Source organism: Marmota marmota, unplaced genomic scaffold (genome assembly GCF_001458135.2).
Source record: "Marmota marmota marmota unplaced genomic scaffold, marMar, whole genome shotgun sequence".
Taxonomy (NCBI): domain Eukaryota; kingdom Metazoa; phylum Chordata; class Mammalia; order Rodentia; family Sciuridae; genus Marmota; species Marmota marmota.
Window position 1 is genome coordinate 16982179 of NW_026000048.1, and position 22373 is coordinate 17004551.

General features: G+C 36.4%; 1 protein-coding gene across 18 annotated transcripts in view; it reads right to left on the bottom strand.

Moving 5' to 3' along the window:
* Positions 1–22373, bottom strand: part of Mllt10 (MLLT10 histone lysine methyltransferase DOT1L cofactor) — a 193185-nt gene that overhangs the window by 149079 nt on the left and 21733 nt on the right. For 10 of the 18 annotated variants that reach the window (XR_007351102.1, XM_048812722.1, XM_048812733.1 and 7 more), the window contains exons 1-3: positions 20132–20273; positions 19568–19617; positions 4134–4188 (exon numbers count right to left, since the gene is read on the bottom strand). Coding sequence is in view for 13 of the 18 variants with exons in the window: in XM_048812722.1 (XP_048668679.1) it covers positions 4134–4188; positions 19568–19573 (61 nt within the window). In the remaining 5 variants the exon portion in view is untranslated. Of the gene's footprint in view, positions 1–4133; positions 4189–16751; positions 16868–19567; positions 19618–20131; positions 20274–22373 lie in introns of those variants that run through there. The other 8 variants (XM_048812728.1, XM_048812723.1, XM_048812727.1 and 5 more) reach the window with 3 other exon arrangements.

A 22373-nucleotide genomic window follows, 5' to 3' on the forward strand; every position in this document is an offset into this window, starting at 1 on the left:
TCAACCCCCAACCAAAAAAAAAAAAACAAAGTATTTTAAGCTTATAATACTCACACTGCAATATGACATTTTTGTCAACCACAAAGCAGATATATGACCATGGTCCCACAACATTATAATCCAGGTGAAAAATTCATACTGTCCAATGAAATTACAGTGATCATAATGTCCTAATAAAATGCAATATTCACATTTGTGGCAATTCTAAAGAAACTGACTATGCTACCAGTAGTATAAAAGTATACCAGTAGTATAAAATTACACATAGTATATTAATAACGTGTCAATGATAATAAAGTACAGATTCACATACTTTTTTTTTTTTTTAAGTTGGTTAGGGATGTGGTTAAATGACAGAGCACTTGCCTAGCATGAAGAAAGCCCTCGGTTTGATCCTTAAGCACTACAAAAAAAACAACAAAACTGCAAAGCAACCTCAGGCAGGTCATTTAGGAGATATTCCAGAAGAAAGCCTTGTTACTATAAGTGATGACGGCTCCATACTTTTTTTTTTTTTCTGTTCTAGGGACCACACGTGATCTTGCTTATGCTTAGGCAATGTTGTACCACTGAGCTATACCCCCAGGTTTTCATGGATATAACTGCCCTGAAAACATTCCAAGAAGTCAACAGAGTGATATTGATGTTCCTAAACCTTGTATAAGCCTGGGTTTCTACCTTTTTTTTTGAGAGAGAGAGAAGGGTGGGGGGAGGGACAGAGAGAGAGAAAAAGAGAGAGAGACAGGGAGGGAGAGAGAGAAGAGAGAGACAGAAAGAGAATCCCTTTTCCAATATTTATCCTTCAGTCTTCGGTGGACACAATACCCTCACCCTAAGTGGTACCGAGGATCGAACCCAGCGCCCCGAGCATGCCAGGTGAGCGCGGCACCGCCCAGGCTACATCCCCAGCCCTCTACCTTCATTTTTAACAAAATAGTTTTAAAAGGCTAAAAAAAAAAAAAGGAGGTGAATGTAAAAATTTTTAAAAAAATAAAACCAAGGACTAGAGATTTGGCAAGAATCACCCTGCACAAAGCATGGGGTATTATCCCCAGCACTATAAAAAGTTGTTTGGCGGGGGTGGGGGGTGGCAACCGAACAAAGATGCAAGAAAAACTAAAAACTATTGGCATTTTGGGTTTTGTTTGGTTTGGTTTTTGGGTTTTTGGGGGGTTTTTTTGGTTTTTTGTTTGTTTCTTCCTGTGAACATTCGGATGTCATTTATAGAAAACATGTTTGCAGCCACGCATGGTGGGTGTTACATTCCTATAGTCCCAATGACTCAGGAAACTGAGGCAGAAGGATCACAAATTTGAGGACAGACTCAGCAACTTAGTAAAGTCTATCTCAAAATAAAAACTAAAAAGAACAGGGAATGTAGCTCAATAGCAAAACATCCATGGGTTCAAACCCAAATACCAAAGAACTTTTTTAAAAATTAATAAAAAAAAAAAAAAAAGAGAAAACAAAACATGTTTGTAACCAGGTGGGATCCAGCTACTCAGGAAGCTGAGGCAGAAGCATCACATGTTAGAACCCAGCCTTGGCAATTTAGTGAGACACTAAACAACTTGGCAAGACTCTGTCTCAAAAACGTGGGGGGAGGGAGTGCTGGGGATGTGGCTCAGTGGGTAAGTGCCCCTGGGTTCAATGCCTGGTATTAAACAAAAAAAAAAAAAGTAAAAGGAATGGGAATGTAACTCCATGGTAGAGCATCCCTAGTTTCAATTCCCAGCTCCATGAAATAAAGAAATAATGAACTGCAAAAAAAACATACTACAATCAACTAACTACAATGAACCTCAATAAAAATTAGAAATTTTAAAGAATTCTTTAACCAGCTTAAAAAAAAAAAAAAGTTATCCACAATCATAACCTTCAGAAAATTCTAGACCCAAATTTACAAGTGAATCCTACCAAACACATAATAATGTCAATCTTACACAAACGCTTCCAGAAAAACAAAAAGAATACCTCCCCACTTGTTATGAGACCAGCATGACATTAATGTCAAAATCTGATACAACTATAATAAGGAAAGAAAGCCACAGATTAATTTCTTCAATGCCAACCAGGCACAGTGGAACAGGCCTATAATCCCAGCTACTTGGGAGGCTAAGGCAGGAGCAATGAAAAAGTATGAGGCCAGGGCTAGGGTTGTGGCTCAGCTGAAGAGTACTGGCCTAGCACGTGCGGGGCCCTGGGTTTGATCCTCAGCACCACATAAAAATAATGATATTGCGTCCATCTACAACTAAAAAATAAATTATTTAAAAAAAAAAAAAAAAAAAGTTTGAAGCCAGCCAGGCACAGTGACACATGCTTGTAATCCTAGCAACTCGGGAGGCTGAGGCAGGAGAATCACAAATTCAAAGCCAGCTTCAGCAAAAGTGAGGGGGCTAAGGAACTCAGTGAGTCTCTAAATAAAATACAAAAAAGGGATGGGGAGGTGGCTCAATGTCAAGTGCCCCTGAGTTCAATCCCTAGCACCCGGAAAAAAAAGTATGAAGTCACATCCTGGGTATCCAGCAAGACCTTGTCCCAAAATAAATTGAGAATGGCCCAAAATATGGCTCAAAAGCAAAGCTTGGGTTCAATCCCAGTATCACAAAAGAAGAAATACATAAATAAACAAGCAGATGCCAAGATCCTAAATGAACCATTAAACTGGATCCCACAATAATAAGAGTTTATTCTGAGAAAACAGGTTAACTTTCAAAAATAAATCAGCATAATTCTTGACAAAATAATGAAGGGGAAAAAACAATCTCAAAAGAGGCAGAAAACTATCATGGAATGAGTTTCCTATCAGTTAACTTTCATGGTATCTCATGACTTAATATATTCATGTTTATATATTTTAAAATGGTACTGAGATAGAAAGAAATCTTGATTCTTATGATAACTTCAAATGGAAATTTAAAAATGAGTATAGGTTCAGTGTCTTTCTAATATGCTTGCTTGGGACCAGAAGTGTTTCATATTTGAGATTTTCAATTTTGAAATATTTGCATAGACTTTACCAATTGAACATTTCTATTTGAATATTTGAAATATTCCAAAATCCAAATTTGATACTCATACGTGTCATACTTTGAAGCATTTCAGATTAGGAATGCTCATCCATTTCAGATTAGGAATGCTCATCCTATAATATAGGAGACAGAAATCAGAATTTCTTTATATTCAAGCAACAAAAATCTTTAGGGTATTAAAATTAACATTTACTACTAACATTATCTGTGTAGAGAGAAATAAAAAATTTATTATTGTTCACCTGTCTCAGGAGGATTGTGAGTTCAAAGCCAACCTCAGCAACAGCGAGGCACTAAGAAACTCAGTGAGAGCCTGTGTCTAAATAAAATACAAAATATGGTTGGGGATATGGCTCTGTGTGGAGTGCCCCTGAGTTCAATTCCAAGTGCCCCAAAAAATTATTGTTCAAAAGTTTCAAATATAATTCCATTTTAAAAAAAGAATCAAGAGGGGCGGGGGCTGGGGCTCAGAAGTAGCGTACTTGCCTGGCATGTGTCAGGCACTGGGTTCAATTCTCAGCACTACATATAAATAAAGGTCTATCAACAACTAAAAAATAAAACTAAAAAATTAAAAAAAAAAAAAAAAGAATCAAGGTTTGTGGCTCAGTGGTAGAGCGCTTGCCTAGCATGTATAAGGCACCAAATTCAATTCACACAATAAATACATAAAAGAAAGTCCAATGACAACTAAAAAACTATTTAAAAAAAAAAGAATCAAGATTTTGATGAAGTATGTTGATCACTCAGCATGAAATTAGTCAATGCTTAAGTTTGTTCACACAAAAAAAACTGTCACTACAAAAAATTACTGAATTATATCCACTACTATGAAAAATATTTGAGTAGTAAACACTGATAAAATAATAGTACTACCACTATAGTTTTCAATATTTTTAAAAAATTGTATTTTCCCCCCCAAAATTCTCTGTACTGGGCTGGGGCTCAGTGGCAGAGAGCTTTCCTGGCACATGTGAGGCACTGGATTCGATTCTTAGCACCACATACAAAAATAAGCAAAATAAAATAAAAGTCATGCTCTCCATCTACAACAACCAAAAAAAAAAAAAAAAATTTTTTTTAAATCTCTGTACTTACCCCCATTATCTGTTCTTTTTAAAGCTCCATCCTTATGGGGACATAGTTCACATCTCTAAAAAAAAAAGAAAGAAAGGAAGATATTATTTTATTTCAGATTACCAAAAGTACATCTTCCCTACAACTTCAAAACTATAGAAAACATGGAAGAACAGTTTTTGTATTAGTTGCCAAGTATATTCCAGAACATTCCTAACAAAATAACTGTTCTTAATGACATGTGATTTTCCTCAGAGCACCAAATTAACAACTTGCCCCCTTCTCTGGATACTAGGGACTGAACCTAGGGGCACTCTACAGTGAGCTACATCCCCAGCCAATCTTTTTTTTTTTTTTTTCCCAATTTTGATAAAGGGTATTACTAAGTTGTTTAGAGCCTAAGTTACTACCGCTGGATTCGAATTTGTTATCCTCTTACCTCAGTAACCCTCCCAAACCATTGAGATTACAGGCATGCGCCAACACACCTTGTTTAAGAACTTCTTTTAAAATATGGTATTATTTTTAAACATCCTGCCACAGTTTTTAAGATTTTACATTTATAAAAACAAAAAAGGCCAGACACAGTGGTATGTACCTACAGTCTCAGCTACTCGGGATGCTAAGGAAAGAGGATCAGTTGAGTCAGGAGCCTGAGACCAGCCTGGGCAACATAGCAAGGCCCCTCTTAAAAGCAATACAACAAACAAAAAAGATACTCTCGACATAAAAACTAGGGCAAGGTTTTGGCATTTATCTATATCTATTTACTTTCTAAGATCAGTTAATATTACTGTAGTCTAGTAGGTCTCGTTTCTCCTACAATAAAGAGATAAAATCCATTGTAATTGCCAGCACACAACCACCCCACAAAAAGAATATCAAACCAAAAGAATTTAGAATGTTGATTTAAAGTGGCAAGGCATGATCTCACCTACGCAATGACCTCCTCTCTAAAACTACGTTATTCTAGTTCCTCTTATTACACGGGCCAGGCACAGTGGCATATGCCTGTAATCCCTGGAGGCTAAGGCAGGAAGATCACAAATTCAAGGCCAGCCTCAGCAACTTGGCAAGACGCTGTCTCATAATAAAAAATAAAGCCGGCTTCGGTGGTGCATGCCTACAATCCCAGCAGCTCAGGAGGCTGAGGCAGGAGGATCATGAGTTCAATGCCAGCCTCAGCAATGGCGCAGCGCTAGGCAACTCAGTGAGATCCTGTCTCTAAATTAAAAAAAAAAAAAAACACAAAATAGGGGTTGGGATGTGGCTCAGTGGCCGAGTGCCCTTGACTTCAATCCCTGGTACCAAAAAAAATATATAAAAAATAAAAAGGGATGGGTATGTGGCTCAGTGGTAAAGCGCCCCAGATTCTATGCCCCCCCCAAAAAAATTATTGTGGATCACATTCTTCCACTCCACCATTTCTTTTTAAGATCGTCAAGAGGTCAGATTTAAAAAGAATATAACAGAGTAAGTTTGAATACATTGCTCTACTATGGAGAATATATTCCTAGAGCTCACACTGACTATTATTTATATCTCATCTCATCTTATTCCCAAAAGAAGTTTCATAGCATACAACACAGTACACAATAAATAACCAAGGAAAAATAAGAGTAAGAAATAGTAAATAAAAACATCAAAATGCTAAGTCATTGTCTTCCAGTATTTTACTCTAATTATCAACTTAACTCTTTAGCACCTCCTTTTTTATTACCTAATAATCTTTTTTTTTTTTTTTTAAGGTAGGGAGGGCTGAACCTTGAGGTACTCTACCACTGAGCTACATCTCCAGCCCTTTTTCTTTTTTTCTTTAATTCTGGGATAAGCTCTAGATTGATTGCTGAAGTTGGCCTTGAACTTATGATCCTCCAGATTCTGCATCCTAAGTAGCTGAGATTACAGGGGTGCAGCAAAGCCCCAGGCTTGGCCACACCCCACTTTCTAACCTTACATTTAGTCACTACATTTTACCCTTACTCCTCCTAAATGCTGGTGAGACCTGACTCTCTTCACCTCTACAATTACCTTTCTGCAAGCCAACCTACCCTCTCTCATCAGGACCACTTCAATGACTTATGTTTTTTGGTTTGTTCAATTTTTTTTTGTTTGTTTTTTGTTTTTAAGTAATGGCTATGGAACCCAGGGCCTCAAGCATGCTACACAAGCACTTTACCTCTGAGCTACATCTCCAGTGCACTCTTAACCAACCCCACTAACGCACAGTAAGAACTGGCTAACCTCTATTCTTCCCTCAGGTCCTTGCTTCAAGATACTTCATCAGAGACAGTACCTCGAAATCACCATATTAGGTTAGGTATCATAAAGTACCTATACCCTCCTTCTTAGCATATTGATGTATATTAATCTACTAAGATACAGGGGATGAAACCCAGGGCCTAGAGCATGCTATCCAAGTGCTGTACCTCTAAGCTATATCCCAGCCTCCAATATTTACTCTTAACCACCTCCACCAATGTACAGTATGAACTTTCCACAACAACACAATGAACTCCAAAAAAAACAATTATTAGCAATAATAATTGCTAAGTTATGTATGCAGGAGCTGGAGTTGTGGCTCAGTGGTAGAGCGCTTGCATAGCATGTGTGAGGCACTGGGTTCGATTCTCAGCACTGCATATAAATAAATGAACAAAATAAAGGCCTATTTTTAAAAAATAAAAAAAGGGATCTCTTTTTTAAAAAAAAATAAGTTATGTATACAATTAAGTTTATTTCCATTGATAAATCATAAGCTCCATTTCATGACTTATAGCCCTAACATCTACCACAGTCATCAGACACAATAACCAAAATACAAGACAGAGGAAGAAGAAAACAAAAACAAGCACACTTGGGCTGGGGCTCTAACTCAGCTGCAGAACGCTTGTCTAGCATGTGTGAGGAACTAGGTTCGATCCTCAGCACCACATAAAAATAAACAAATAAAGTAAAGTCATTCGGTCCATCTACAACTACAAAAAAAAAAAAAAGCACACTTGATAAAAAGCAATAATTTGGTTCTATCTGGGAATGTAGCTCAGCAGAACACTTGCAAACTATGATTAAAGCTCTAAATTCAATCCCTAGCACCACAGAATACAAAACATAGTTCTAAACTATAAAACAAACTTGGCACAGTAACTTATTCCTGTAATCCCAGATATGTGGGAGTCAGAAGGACACTCAGTTCAAAGCCAACCTGGGTAATTTAGCAAGACCACTTCTCAAAATAAAAGTTTTAAAAAGAGATGGGGGAGCTGGGGTTGTAGCTTGGTGGTAGAGCACTTGGCTAACATGTGTGAGGCACTGGGTTTGATCCTCAGCACCTCAGCACCATATAAAAATAAATAAATAAAATAAAGGTATTGTGTCCATCTACAAACTAAAATATTTCAAGAGATTGGTGAGGGGGAGATATGGGGATATAACTCAGTGGTAAAGCATTTGCCTTTCATACATGAGGCCCTGGATTCAAATGCTAAGATTGCAAAAGAAAGAAAGAATAGACTCTATAACTATAGAAATAAGCTATACAACAACCTTTCCTTCACAGAAAGGAAGCACTATTAGTAATGACTTATCTGGAAAACAAAGAATTTCTAATGTAAGTGTAATTAAATCTAATATCAGGACTATATATCTAGACTTACATTGTCTTTTCCCTGGTTTCTTTTTCTTTTTGTAGTACTGGGGAATGAACCCAGGCCCCAGTCCTGATAGATTATCCTTTCAATGATTAGGTATAGATTATCCTTTCAATGATTAGGTATAAGAACTGTTGGGCAGGGGCTGAGGTTGTAGCTTGTAGCTCAGTGGTAGAGAACTTGCCTACTATGTGTAAGGTACTGGGTTCAGTCCTCAGCACCTCATAAAAAAAAAAGTAAATAAAAAATAAATAAATAAATAAAGGTGTTTTAAAAAAGGAACAGTTGGGCAAACAGGGAAGAAAGAATTCACATAATACCCTAAAACCACTTTGTGTACAACCAGAGATATGAAAAATTATGCTCTACATGTATAATAATTATAATACATTCCACTGTCGTATGTAAATTTTTTAAAAATTAACTTAAAAAAAACCCTAAAGCCTTTCTGATCTTTAATGTAAACTCAAAATGTCTGAATAACAATGGGGGAGGCAGGTATTGAACTCAGGGGCATTCAACCACTGAGCCATATCCCCAGCCCTATTTTGTATTTTTTTCTTTCTTTCTTTTTAAGAGACCCTTCTCACTGAGTTGCTTAGTGCCTCACCATTGCTGAGGCTGGCTTTGAACTCATAATCCTCCTGCCTCAGCCTCCCAACCTGCTGGGATTACAGGCGTGCGCCACCATGCCCAGCTTCCAAAATAACAATTTCAATACAGTAATTAAAAGCAAAAATAGAGACTGAGGTTGTGGCTCAGCAGTAGAGCGCTCACCTAGCACTTGCGAGGCCCTGGGTTCAATCCTCAACACCATGTAAAAATAAATACAATAAAGGTATTGTGTCCAACAACAACTAAAACAAATTTTTTTTTAAGTAGTCACACCTAAGAAATCAAAATGTTCTATTTTTAAAAACCCAAAGCAATAGAATAGACAATTCACAAAGAGATTCTGGGAGGATGGGGATGTGGCTCAGTATAGAGTGCTTGCTTAGCAAACATGAGGCTCTGGACTCAATCCCAAGCCCTTTAAAAAAAAAAAAAAAAAAACTTTTATAATTAAAAACAGATGAATCCCAATCAAATAAAGTAAAGCTTTTGGTAAAAGATAATTCCTAGGGTACAGATGTAGCTTAGTGTTCACAGGAATGAGGCCCTGGGCTCAATCCCAAATGGAAAATAGGGCACAAGACAACAAACTATCTTCCACTGTTGATGACACTATAATACAGTTCTTTTATAAAGCAATTTAGTAATATGAATCATAAAAAATATTGACTCAATTACTTCATTCCTACAAAGGAAATAATAAATTACACTTATCAAATATTATATGCTGTTTTTTACATCATTTATATACTTTAAGACACAAAAAATATGTGTACAAATATTTTATATGGTCATTTATAACCCTAAAATTTTTATGATGGGAGTGATGGCACACATCTACAATCCCAGCCACTCAGCAGACTAAGGCAGGAGAATCCCAAATTGATGGACAGCCTGATAGAGTCAGTATCAAAATAAAAAGGGAACAACCAACAATAAAAAATTTAAAAAAAAATAAAATAAAATAAAAAGGGATGGGGTATAGCTCGAGCACCCTAGCTTCAATCCAAGTACCACCCCCCCAAAAAAAGAATCCCAAGAAGAACCAGACATTAGAATTAGCAGAAAAGGGTTTTAAAATAAATATTACAGCAAAGTTCTATATGAGGTTAATAAAAATGTACCTACAAATAAAATAGGAAATCTCAATGAAGGAGAAAAACTATTAAGAAGAAGAAGTGTATACAGACTGGGGATAAAGCAATGGTAGAGAGCATGCTTAGTTAAGATGGTAGATTCAATTCCCAGCACCAAAAAAATGAACTGAATGCAAAAAAAGGAAAACTAAAACTGAAAGAAGCAAATATGTAAAGTGAAAAATTCACTGAATTTAGACTTAAGAACTAAAAAAGACAAAGAATAGATATAATGATATTGAAGCTATATCAACAGAGAATATCTAATGTAAAAACAAACAAACAGGATTTCAGGGACCTAGTAGATGGTACCAAAGGGTCTAATATATATAACTGAAGGCCTGGGAAAGAAGAGTGGTAAGAGGAGAGGAAGAAGGAAATGAAAGGAGGCAGGAAAGTGTTTTCAATAAATAATGACCAAATTTTCTCTCAATCCCAAGAAAGATAAATTCACAGATTGAAGCAAGCTTTTTTTTTTTTTTTTTGCCTTCTGTATGTGCTTTTCCGCAAGGAGCCAAACTGCTTGCGGAAAAGCACATACAGAGGGCAAAAGTCTAAACAGTGAAAAAGAAAAAAAGGATGATACATCATAAACAAGGACACAGTGATTAGAAAAATGGTCAATTTTTCTTTTTATTTTATTTTTCCTGGTTTGGGCACTTTACCACTAAACTATATTCCCAGTCCTCCTATTTATTACTTATTTTGAGACACTGTCTTGCTAAATTGCTGAGGCTGGTCTTGAATTTATAATCCTTTTTCAGCCTCACTCCCAACCCCGTCTAGTTAATGAAATTACAGGGCCTTGCTAATTTGCTCAAACTGATTTGAACTTGAGATCTTCCTGCCTCAGCCTCCAAAAACTGCTGGGATCACAGGGATGTGCCACCAAACCCAGCCCCCAATTTCTCTTTCTCTCTTTTTTTTTTACATCTATTTTTCAGTTGTAGTTCGACACAAATACCTTTATTTTGTTTATTTATTTTTATGTGGTGCTGAAGTCTTAACCCAGGACCTCACACATGTTAGGCGAACACTCTACCACTGAGCCACAACCTCAGCCCCCCAGTTTCTTTTTCTAAAGGATGGAAGCCCAAAGAAAGTCAAACAACCTCTTTAAAATGCTGGGGGCAGGGGGTGGGGAGCACTGTCAACACAAAATTCTATATATCCATGTAAAACATCCTTCAAAGATAGTTAAATAAGATATTTTCAGCTACAAGAACACAAGCAGAACTCATCAGTAGCAAGCATGCATTGTAAAAATGAATAGGAAATTCTTCAGAATTAAGGAAAATGATATAGAAAACTCAAATCCTCAGAAAGCAAAGAGCACCACAAATGGTAAACACATGGGTAAAGATAAAAAAAAGACTTAGCTTTTAAGTTCCTAAGATTATATATGATAACTGAAAGCAAACCAAGTAATATTATCTTCTGGGGATTAAAATATATGTAGATCTAACACATATGGCAAGAGTTTAAATGACAAAGGACAGAAGTAAATCGAAAAATCTAGCAGTTGCACAACATATACAATTTACACAGCATTAAAATATTTAAAAAAGGGGATGGGGTTGTGGCTCAGTGGTACAGCACTTGTCTGTCATGTGTGAGGCACTGGGTTCGATCCTCAGCACCACATTAAAAAATAAATTAATGTTTTGTGTCCATCTACAATTAAAAAAATATTTTTAAAAATTTTTAAATAAGTGATACACTCTACAAATAGGATGAAAAAAGGAAATACGTTGAAATTACTAGAGATATGGGCAAAAGAATTAAGTTGGATCCCTACGTGATATCATACACAAAAATTAATTAAAGATGGATCATGGTTCTAAATGTTAGAGCTAAAACTATAAAATTCTTGGGGAAAAACATAGTAAAACTTTAGGTTGGACATGGTGGTATATGCCTGTAATCCCAGCTACTCAGAGACTTAGGTATGAGGATCAGTTGAGTCCAGGAGTTTAAGAGCCATCTGAGCAATATAGAACCCAAGACCCAACTCAAAAAAAAAAAAAAAGGCTGGGCAGAGTGGCGCACACCTGTAATCCCAGTGGCTCAGGAGGCTGAGACAGGAGGATCATGAGTTCAAAGCCATCCTCAGCAATGGTGAGGCACTAAGCAATTCAGCAAGACCCTGTCTCTAAAGAAAATACAAAATAGGGCTGAGGATGTGGCTCAGTGGTTGAGTGACTCTGAGGTCAATCCCCAGCCCAGGTTCAGTAGTGCGCCTCTGTAATCCCAGTGATGCAGGAAGCTGAGGCGAGGCCAGCCTTAGCAATTTAGCAAAATCGTGTCTCAAAATAAAAAATAAAAAGGCCTGAGGAAGCAGTTCAGTGATAAAATGCTGCTGGGACCAGGCATTGTGGTGCATGCCAATCCCAATGGCTTGGGAGGCTGAGACAGGAGAATCACAAGTTCAAGACCAGCCTCAGCAGCTCACCAATGCCCTAATTAGGCAACTTAGTAAGATTTTGTCTTAAAAAAAAAAAAAAAAAAAAGGCTGGGGATGTAGCTCAGTGGGGTAAAGCGCCCCTGGGATAAATCTCCAGTACCAAAAATAAAAAGGAGGAGGGATGGAAAAGGAAAAGGAAGAATAATAAAAACCTCAGGACTTGGTTTAATAATGGTTTTTTGGCCACAACACAAATAGCAGAGACAACAAAAGAAAAAATTGGTAAATTGGAATTTACCAAACTCAAAACTTTAGTGCTGCAAACAATATCATCATGAAAAAGACAGCCTCCAGAGAGGAAAAAATATTTACAAGTCACCTATCTGATAAAGACACTGTATTAGAATATATAAAAAGCTAACCACTAAAAAAAAAAAAAAGATATACAACCAACTAAAAATCGGGCAAAGAATCTGAAAAATTATTTAAAGAAAAAATAAAAATGACCAACAAGCACATGAAAAGAATCATAACATTGTTAATCATTAAGGAAATATGAATCAACACCCCAATGAGGTGCTACTTTATGCTCACTAGGATAGGTAAAACCAAATATCAAATAATAACATACCTTGGCAAAAATAAAAAGAAATTGAAACTTCCATGTATTACATGTAGTAATGTAAAATGGCACACCTCTTTAGCAGTTTCTCAAAAGATTAAAAATTAGCACATGGCTAAAAAATCATCCACCCAAGGGAATTGAATTGGTACATGAATGAGCATAACAATGCTTTTTAAATTTAAAATGAATTTATTTTTTAACTTATACATTAAAAACATTAAAAGCTTGGGGCTAGGGTTGTCGCTCAGAGGTGCAGCGCTGGCCTAGCACATGCAGGGTCCCTGGGTTCGATCCTCAGTACCACATGAAAATAAGTAAATGAAATAAAGGCATTGTGTCCAAATACAACTAGAAGAAAAAAACCATAAAAAGCTTACATATTTATAGGGTACCAGATGATATGGTGATAAACTTGTTGAAACTAGATGAAACATCTATCTCCTCGTTTATCATTTCTTGATGGTAACACTCAAACTTCTTTCTTCCAGATTTTTGAAATGTACATTTTTTGTTATTAATGGTGGTGTCTTTGTTTTCTGTGGTGCTGGGGATGGAAACAAGGACTTTGCACATACTAACCTAATCCTTTACCACTGAGCTACTTCCCCATCCCAACATTATTGTTATCTATAGTCACCCTATTGTGCAACAGAACTTCTTACTCCTCATAACAGCATAATGTATACAGCCCAAATGCAGATAAAATCTAGGTCCATACAATGAAATATTTTTGGACAATAAAAAGGAATAAAGTTCTAATAAATGTAGGCACATACAGTGAAGCATGCCTGTAATCCCAGTAACTCAGGAGAGGCTGGGGCAGAAGGATTCCAAGTCCAAAGACAGCCTCAGCAACTTAGTGAGGACCTAAAGTAACTTAGCAAGACCCTGTCTTAAAAAATAAAAAGTGCTGGAGATGTGGCTCAGAATTTAGGCATCCCTGAATTCAGCCCCTGGTACACCCTACCTCCCACCCTCCACTGCCAAAAAAAAAAAAAAGAAAGAAATGTCCAGAAGAAGCAAATCAAGAGACAGAAAGTACACTGTGGTTGCAAGGAGCAGGAGAAACAGGGTAATGGGGTGGGATTGCTAATGAACCAGAGCTTCTTTTGGAAATGATAAAAATGTTCTAAACTTGATTCTATTGATGGTGTCACAATTCTGTCAACAGTTCACTAAAAACCAATGAATTATATATTTAAAATGGTTCAGCTCTCAAGTATAATAATATACATACTATAGAGTACATATGTACATACTCTATAATACATACTATATAGCTCTATAGTATGTTGTTATTTGATTTTTAAAATAATTCTGAGTATATTTAAAAGTTATTTATAAGTAAATCCAAAGCATTAAAAAAGATGAGATGCAAAATTTAATGAAATGGTAGACTTCAACCCAACCAAATAATTACATTAAATGTTAATAGACTAAAAAATAAGGGACTGAATAAAAGAGTATGTTAACACAAATATGAAAAATTAAAACCAAGCTGCATGGTATTTATAAAAGACACCCTTTTTTTGTTGTTGTTTTTGAGATGGCATCTTATTTTGTTACCTAGGCCGCTCTCGAACTCCTAGCTCAAGTGATCCTCCTGGCTGATCTTCCCTAGTAACTGAGATTATGTGCACACGTCACTATACCCAGCTGAGACACACAATTTAAAAACATAAACAGGTTAAAATTAAAATGGATAAAAATGGAAACAGCAGATGATGGATTATATAGTAAAGACAAACAGGAACATTTCATGATAATAAGCGTCAAGATGATGATGTAATAATCATAAAGGTAAGTTGAATACAGCAGCACATATCTATAATCACAGTTATTCAGGAGACTGAGGCAGGAGGATCACAAGTTCAAAGCCACCCTGGGCAACACAGTGAGACCCTGTGTCTAAAAATTAAAATTGCTGGGGATGTGGCTCAATAATAGAGTACCACTGGGTTCAATCCCCAGTGCTGCAAAAAATAAATAAATGTGTGTGCCTAATAACAAATTTTCAAAATACATGAAGTAAAAATTATCCAAAGTAAAGGGATAAACAGCCAGGCCCAGTGACGCAAGCCTATAATCCCAGCGGCTTAGGAGGCTGAGGCAGGAGGCTTACAAGTTCAAAGCCAACCTCAGCAAAAGCAAGACACGAGGTAACTTAGTCACATCCTTTCTCTAATTTAAAAAAATATAAAACAGGGCTGGGGATGTGGCTTAGTGGCCGAGTGCGTGAGTTCAATCCCTTGTTCCAATAAAAAAGGTGGAGGAAATGGGGGGGGGGGGGGGAAAACAATTCCCCACAATATGATTTTTTTTTATATTTATTTTTTAGTTATAGGCGGACACAACATCTTTTTTGTATGTGGTGCTGAGGATCGAACCCGGGCCACACGCATGCCAGGTGAGTGCACTACCGCTTGAGCCACATCCCCAGCCCTCTTTATTTTATTTCTATGTGGTGCTGAGGTTTGAACCCAGTGCCTCATGCATGGTAAGGTGAACGTTCTACCTCTGAGCCACAACCCCATCCCAACAGTATGATATTTTAACATCTCTATCTTTGTAACTGACCAAACTAGACCCCTCCAAAAAAAAGGAGGGAGAGAGACAGGAAGAAAGAAAAAAAATCAATAAAGACACAGATAATCTGATCAAAGCTATAAACCACATATTCTTTTCAGGTAAACACTGGTACATTCAACATGAAAGACCACATTCTTGGCCACAAAACAAATACAATGAATTTAAAACCACTGAAATCAGACTATGTTCCCTGGCCATATTAGAAAAAAAGCAAGATAGCCACGCTTGGTAGCACATGCCTACAATCCCAAAGACTCAGAGACTGAGACAGGATAATAACAAGTTTCAGGCCGGCTTCAGCAATTCACCAAGACTCTATCTCAAAAAATATATATATATATATTAAAAGGGCTGGGACTCAATGGTAAAGTGAACCTGGGTTCATTCCCTAGCAATGCAATAAACACACACATAAGGAAGGAAGGAAGGGGAACATCAAAGTTGAAATTGCAAACTTAATCTTTTTTTAAAAAGGGAAATGCACAAATCATCAGTAACAAAATATAAGAGAATTATCACTTCAGAACCCAAAGATATTAAAGGGACAATACAATTTGGATGAAATAGAAAACTTCTCCTTCTTTGGCAGTGCTGGGCATGGAACCCAGGGCCTCGTGCATACTAGTCAAGCATTTTACCAATAAACTATATCCCCAATCCAATAAAATTCAAAAGTTCCTGGAAAATCCCAACTTCTCAAAATTGACAAGATGAAACAGAAAATCTGGGAAGGGGGAGGGGGGTGGGAGGAAAGGGGACGGGGAGGGGAGGGTAGAGGGAGAGGAGGGAAGAGGAGGGGAGGAGAGGGGAGGGGAGGGGAGGGGAGGGGGAGAAAAAGAAAACACTAGGCTCAGATGTTTTTCACTGAAGGTAAATTCCTTCAAACACTTTCAGAAAATAGAGGAAAAAATGTTTCCCAAATCATTTTCTAAGTTCAGCAAGAATAATACTAATACCTAGGACTAGGAATACTATCAACACCTGACAAAAAAAAATTACATGTACATAGATGCAAAAATATTGAATATTAACAATTTGAATCTAGAAATAATTTTTTTAAAACAGGTAATACACCATGAAGAGGCAGTCTATCCCATGAACACAGGTTACTATAACACTGGAAAATGAAACAATGAAAATTCACTATAGTAATTTTTTAAAATATATCATCTCAATCAGTATGGAAAAAGCATGAGAAAACTAAACATCTATTTATGTTATAAACTCTCAGAGAACTAAGACAAATCTTAAGAGAACTTAAAACTTATCTGATAAGATAATCTTATTATATAATCATTGAATCTTATTCAACTTATGTATTATGATTTTATTTTACATTCTGCATTTTTGATGCTTTGACATCTTGAGGCTCTGCTAACTCCAGAGAGACCACTCCTCCCAGGGTTAACTAATTTCTAGACAGGAAAAAAACCTGCCAGGTCTATATCTTTTATGTGCAAACCAAGGAATCCAGAGCCCATACATACCACTAATGATCTTACACTTTAGGTCACAAGATCCCCTTCCTCTAGCATCCCAAGGCCAAGGACTCAAAACCACAAATGTCCCTAATGCCCCAGAGCCCTAGAAATTATTCAAACTTGACAATTCTAACATACTTACCTTTCTTCACCCATTATTTCCCTATGGTTTCCCTTTGTTCCCTCTGCCTCCTGACCCAGCCCAGTGTTTCTCCATGTGGCCCTACTATGGTATGACATGCTTCCTCCTCTTCAGACCTATAAATATGAGAGAGAGCGAGAGAGAGAGCAAGAGAGCGAGAGAGCAAGAGAGAGAGAGAGAGAGAGAGAGAGAGAGTGTGTGTGTGTGTGTGTGTGTGTGTATGTGTGTGTGGTTTTGTTGCTACTAGGGATTGAGCCCAGGGGGCACTTTACAACTGACCTACATCCCCAGCCCTTTTTATCTTGAGACAGGGTTCTCACTAAATTGCTTAGAGCCTTGCCAAGTTGTTGAAGCTGGCCTCCTGCCTCATTCTTCTGAATTGCTGGGATTTCAGCCGTGCACCACTGCATCTGGATCAAACTGTATTTTCAATAGCAGTTGTGTTCCTGATCTGTTGGCTTTGCCATTCCTGAATAATAAAACCTATATTTGAAATAATCTGATAAAAGTTATTAATAAAGTCTACAGCTATGGGGCTGGGGTTGTGGCTCAGTGGTAGAGTACTTGCCTAGCACATGTGAGGCACTGGGTTCAATTCTCAGCACCACATATAAATAAATAAAGTCCATCAACAACCAATAAAATATATTTTTAAAAAAGTCTACAGTGGGGCTGGGGCTGTGGCTCAAGTGGTAGCGCGCTCGCCTGTCATGCGTGCGGCCCGGGTTCGATCCTCAGCACCACATACAAACAAAGATGTTGTGTCCGCCGAGAACTAAAAAAATAAATAAATATTTAAAAAAAAAAAAAAAAGTCTACAGTGACACTGTAACACAAAATGCTCTCCTTAAATAATGGAAACAAGATTAACTACAATCCATAATGGAAGATAATAAAAGAAACACAACTGGAAAAGATAAAAACTGTGGGTGTTGTTATTGTTATTTGTGCTGGGCTGCAACCCAAGAGCCTCACACATGTTAGGCAAGAACTCCACCAATGAACGACATCCCTAGCACAAAACTGATTTATGACATGAGATCACCCACTAGAAAAATCTTAAGTAATCTACTTAAGCATAAGCAAGGTCATAAGACACAAGTCAATATACAAAAATCGATTCTATATCCTAAGATATATGCTAAGAATTAGAATCTTTTTTTTTTTTTTTTTGGTACCAAGGATTGAACTCAAGGGCACTCAACTACTGAGCCACATCCCCAGTCCTATTTTGAATTTTATTTAGACAGGGTCTCACCGGGTTGCTTATCACCTCGCTATTGCTGAAGCTGGCTTTGAACTTGTATTCCTCCTGCCTCAGCCTCCTGAGCAGCTGGGATTACAGGCTGTGTGTCACTGTACCCAGCAGAAATTGAATTTTATAATACCACTTTACGATAGCATCAAAAGCTATTGTATTTACTTATTTAAAATAAATAAAAATTGCAGGGCTGGGGTTGTGGCTCAGCGGTAGAGCACAAGACCCTAGGTTCGATTCTCAGCACCATATAAAAAAAAATAAATGAGTGACATAAAGGTATTGTGTCCAACTACAACTAAAAAATAAATATTAAAAAAAACTAGTCTGGGGATGTGGCTCAAGCGGTAGCGCGCTCGCCTGGCATGCATGGGGCACTGGGTTCTATCCTCAATACCACATAAAAATAAAGACATTGTGTCCACCTAAAACTAAAAAATAAATTAAAATTTTTTTTAAAAACTGCAGCAAAATTTTTTAATCATGTCAGAGAAGAAAATACTGAGAAATAATTTTATTGCATTTACTTATTTTAAATAAATAAAAATTGCAGCAAAAAAATTTTTAAATCGTGTCAGAGAAGAAAATACTGAGAAATAAATTTTAAGATCGAGACCAAATAAAACTACAAAATACTGATCAGAAAAAAACAAAAAAGGCCTAAATAAATGGAGTGATGTAGTATGGTAGTGTATAAGAAGATTCAAAGATTGTTATGTCAATTTTCCTCATAGTTTTCCTTGATAGATCCCACTGGCCTTTTTGGGAACACTGGAAAAGCTGATATCTATATAGAAATGTAAAAGATGTAGAATATGCAAACAATATTGAAAAGTGGGGGAAAGGCTGGTCTTGGATTCTAACTTCAAGATATATTATAAAGTTACAAATCATGTGATGATAATAAGACTAGAGGCACAGATCAATGGTACAGAATAAAGATCCTGAAAGATGGCCCACTCTTTGTTTTTAACATTTTTATTCGTTGTTGATGAATTTTTTTTATTTTATTTATTTATTGGTATGTAGTGCTGAGAATCAAACCCAGTGCCTCACACATGCTAGGCAAGTGAGCCACAATCACTGAGCCACAATCCCAGCCTATCTTTTTTTTTTTTTTTTTTTGGTGTGTGTGTGTGTGTGTGTGTAAATGGGGAGGGAGGTGGTTACTGGGGATTGAACCCTGGATGATCTACCTCTGAGCAATATCCCAGCAATTTTAATTTTTTAGTTTTGAGACAAGGTCTCACTGAATTTTTGAGGCTGACCTTGAACTTGCAATCCTCCTGCTTCAGCCTCCTGAGTATCTGTGATTATAGAGATTCTATAATTACACCCATTATAGAGATTCTACTTATGCAGCCAGCCATGTATTCCACCAAAGCAATCCAGTGAGGAAAAAAAATTCTTTTCAACAAATGGTATGAAAACAATTGAATAGCCATATACAAACAAAAAAAAAAAAAATGAAGCGCACAAGAAATAATTTGAGATGCATCACAAACCTAAATATAAATGAGCAAAAACAAAAGCTTTTAGAGGAAATAAAGGAAATTACCTTCATGACTTCGGGGTTAGGCAAAAGTCTTAGCTCACAGTAAGCAATAACTATAAAAGAAAACACTGATAAATTAGACTTCATCAGATTTAAGTATTTCTGCTCATCAAAAGGCACAATTAAAATAAATAAGTAAATACAGACCTGGGCAAAGTATTTACAAAACATTTATCTAACAAAAGACCAGTATCTAGGACATATAAAGATCTTCTGAAACTCAAAATAGGCAGGAAAAGGAGGGGAAGGGAAAGGGAAAAGGAAAGGGAAGGACTTAAAGGTCTGAACAAACTCAAGAGAACACTGGAATGGTCAATACACAAGTTAAAACATGCTCAATAATATCACAAGTCATTATGAAAATGCAAATCATCACCAAAAGGATATCATTCTTCGAGTCAAAATGGAGTAAAGGGGATTAGATTTAGCTTTCTTGTATGAAATAATAAAAACCTAAAACAATGAACAAAACAATAACACTGAAGAAATCAGACAAGTAATGTAAGACAGTGTGATCCTTGAGAAACAAGAAACAAATGACATAAGTCATACAGGTGCCCAGCTTACTGAGAGACTTTCCAGGTCGAGGAACAGGGAGAAGGAACTCAGGCAGAGCCTGTGGTCTCCCCAAGTTGAGGAAACGAAGCTGGGAGTCCAAGGAAGTCAAGGTGGCTAGAGCTCACAAAGGAGACCAGCACTGAGTAGAGAGCTGGAGAGAGAAAGAGAAATGAAGAGATCTACAAAGGCTCACCCTATAATTTTTGGTTGAGTAACAAATCATCACTTGCGTGTGAGGGACCTACCCAAGGCCAGGAAGAGAACCATCAAAAGAATTAGAGAAAAAAATGACCAGAACTTAACAGAATGAGGTGAACCATACTTATTCCCAAAAGCCAGGATGGAAACCTAGTAATTCATATCATATCAGAATACAAAGGAAATGCTTCAGAAGAAAGGGGGGAAAAAAAAAAACCTACACATAGCTCCAGTCCATTCAAAGAAAACTAAGCAAGATTCAAGAAGCACACTCTTTTCTAGCAACTTAATGGTGTCACAGAACAAATGCTAAATATTTTTAGGCATACAAAAACAAAGAAAAAGGTATAATGCACAGGGATCAAACCATCAACCAAAATTTATAAGACTTATAAGAAGTTGCAAATTCATTCCCATAGTGAAACTAAAACCAATTTAACCCATCCTCAAATGACAGAATTAGCAGACAAGTCCTTTAAAACAGTTATAACTAAATATCACATGATCAGAAAGAAGAAACAAAATAAAAATTAGAGATTTTAAAAATTTTAAATTCTAGAGATACAGATTACAGATCTCTAAGATACTATGAGATCTATGATACATGAAAGCAAGTAATAGTTACTAATTTAAATGAAATGGGAAAATACTTTAAAAAGTAAATAAAACTTGCCAGGTGCGGTGGCACACACCTGAGACAGGCTGAAACAAGAGGATAGCAAGTTCAAAGCCGGCAAGCAACTCAGTGAGACCCTGTCTCTAAATAAAATACAAAAGAAGTCTGGGGATGTGGATTAGTGGTAGAGTGCCCCTGAGTACAATCCCTGGTACAACAAAATTAAAAAGTAAATAGAACTTAACATTGCAATATCTTCAAGAGGCCAAATATACTTGTCATTAGAACCACAAACAAAATAATGCAAAAAAAACCTACAGAAGTTAACAATACTTTTTGACATTTTGTGAAAATTAAAAACATATGTAACAAGGCACTCTTTCAATAAACACCACCACTTAGAAAAAAGAAAAGTAGTATATATCATGATAAAACTGACAAAAACAAAAATAAAAACTCCTCAAAGCAGCCTAAGAAAAGAGTCATGTTACTACAACATCAAAATAAAGTTGAAATAGGGCTGGGGTTGAAGCTCAGTGGAAGAGCGCTTACCTAGCATGTGTGAGGCACTGGGTTCGATTCTCAGCACCACATACAAATAAATAAAAAATAAAATAATCATAAAAAGTCTCAACAACTAAAAACTAATTTAAAAGAAAAAAAAGAGGGCTGGGGATATAGCTCCGTGGTAGAGAACTTGCCTAGCACGTTTGAGGCACTGGGTTCGAACTTCAGCACCATGTAAAAATAAATAAATAAAATAAAGGTATTGTGTTTATCTACAACTAAAAAAGTACTGAAAAAGAAAAAAAGAAAGTTGAAACAGTTACATTAATATCATATAAAGTAAATTTTTAAATAAAATTATTACAAAAAAAAAACAAGAGGATCCTGTCATAAAAATAATGAATTAATTGTTTAACTCATACAGGAAAAAGGGATATAATTCAGTGGAAGAACACATTTGCCTAGCAGTGTGAAGGCTTAGATTCAACCCACAGAATTAAAATCAATCAATTAATTAATTAATTTTAAAATCCACCTTCTTTAAAAAAAATTTTAAGGTGTTAAGTCATACTGATTTTCTGATCACAGTGAAATTACTTTGGAAATCAACAGCAGGAAAATAATCATGAAAAGTCTCAACACTTGGACTCTAAATATATTTTTAAGTAAACCACTGGTCAGAACATAGTGGTAGAAAACTTGCCTAGCATGCAAGAGGTTCCGGGTTCAATCCTCATTGCTACAAAAAATAAAAAAAAATTTTAAAAAAAACCCACAATGGGTCAAAAACTAAAGAGAGAAAAATGAACGTAATTTAAGGCACTTAACGTAATAATTAAGAAGAAAATTTATAGCATTAAGAGCCTATATTTAAAAAGAAATAGCATAGAAGTACATGCCTGTAATCCCAGATACTTGGGAGGCTGAGGC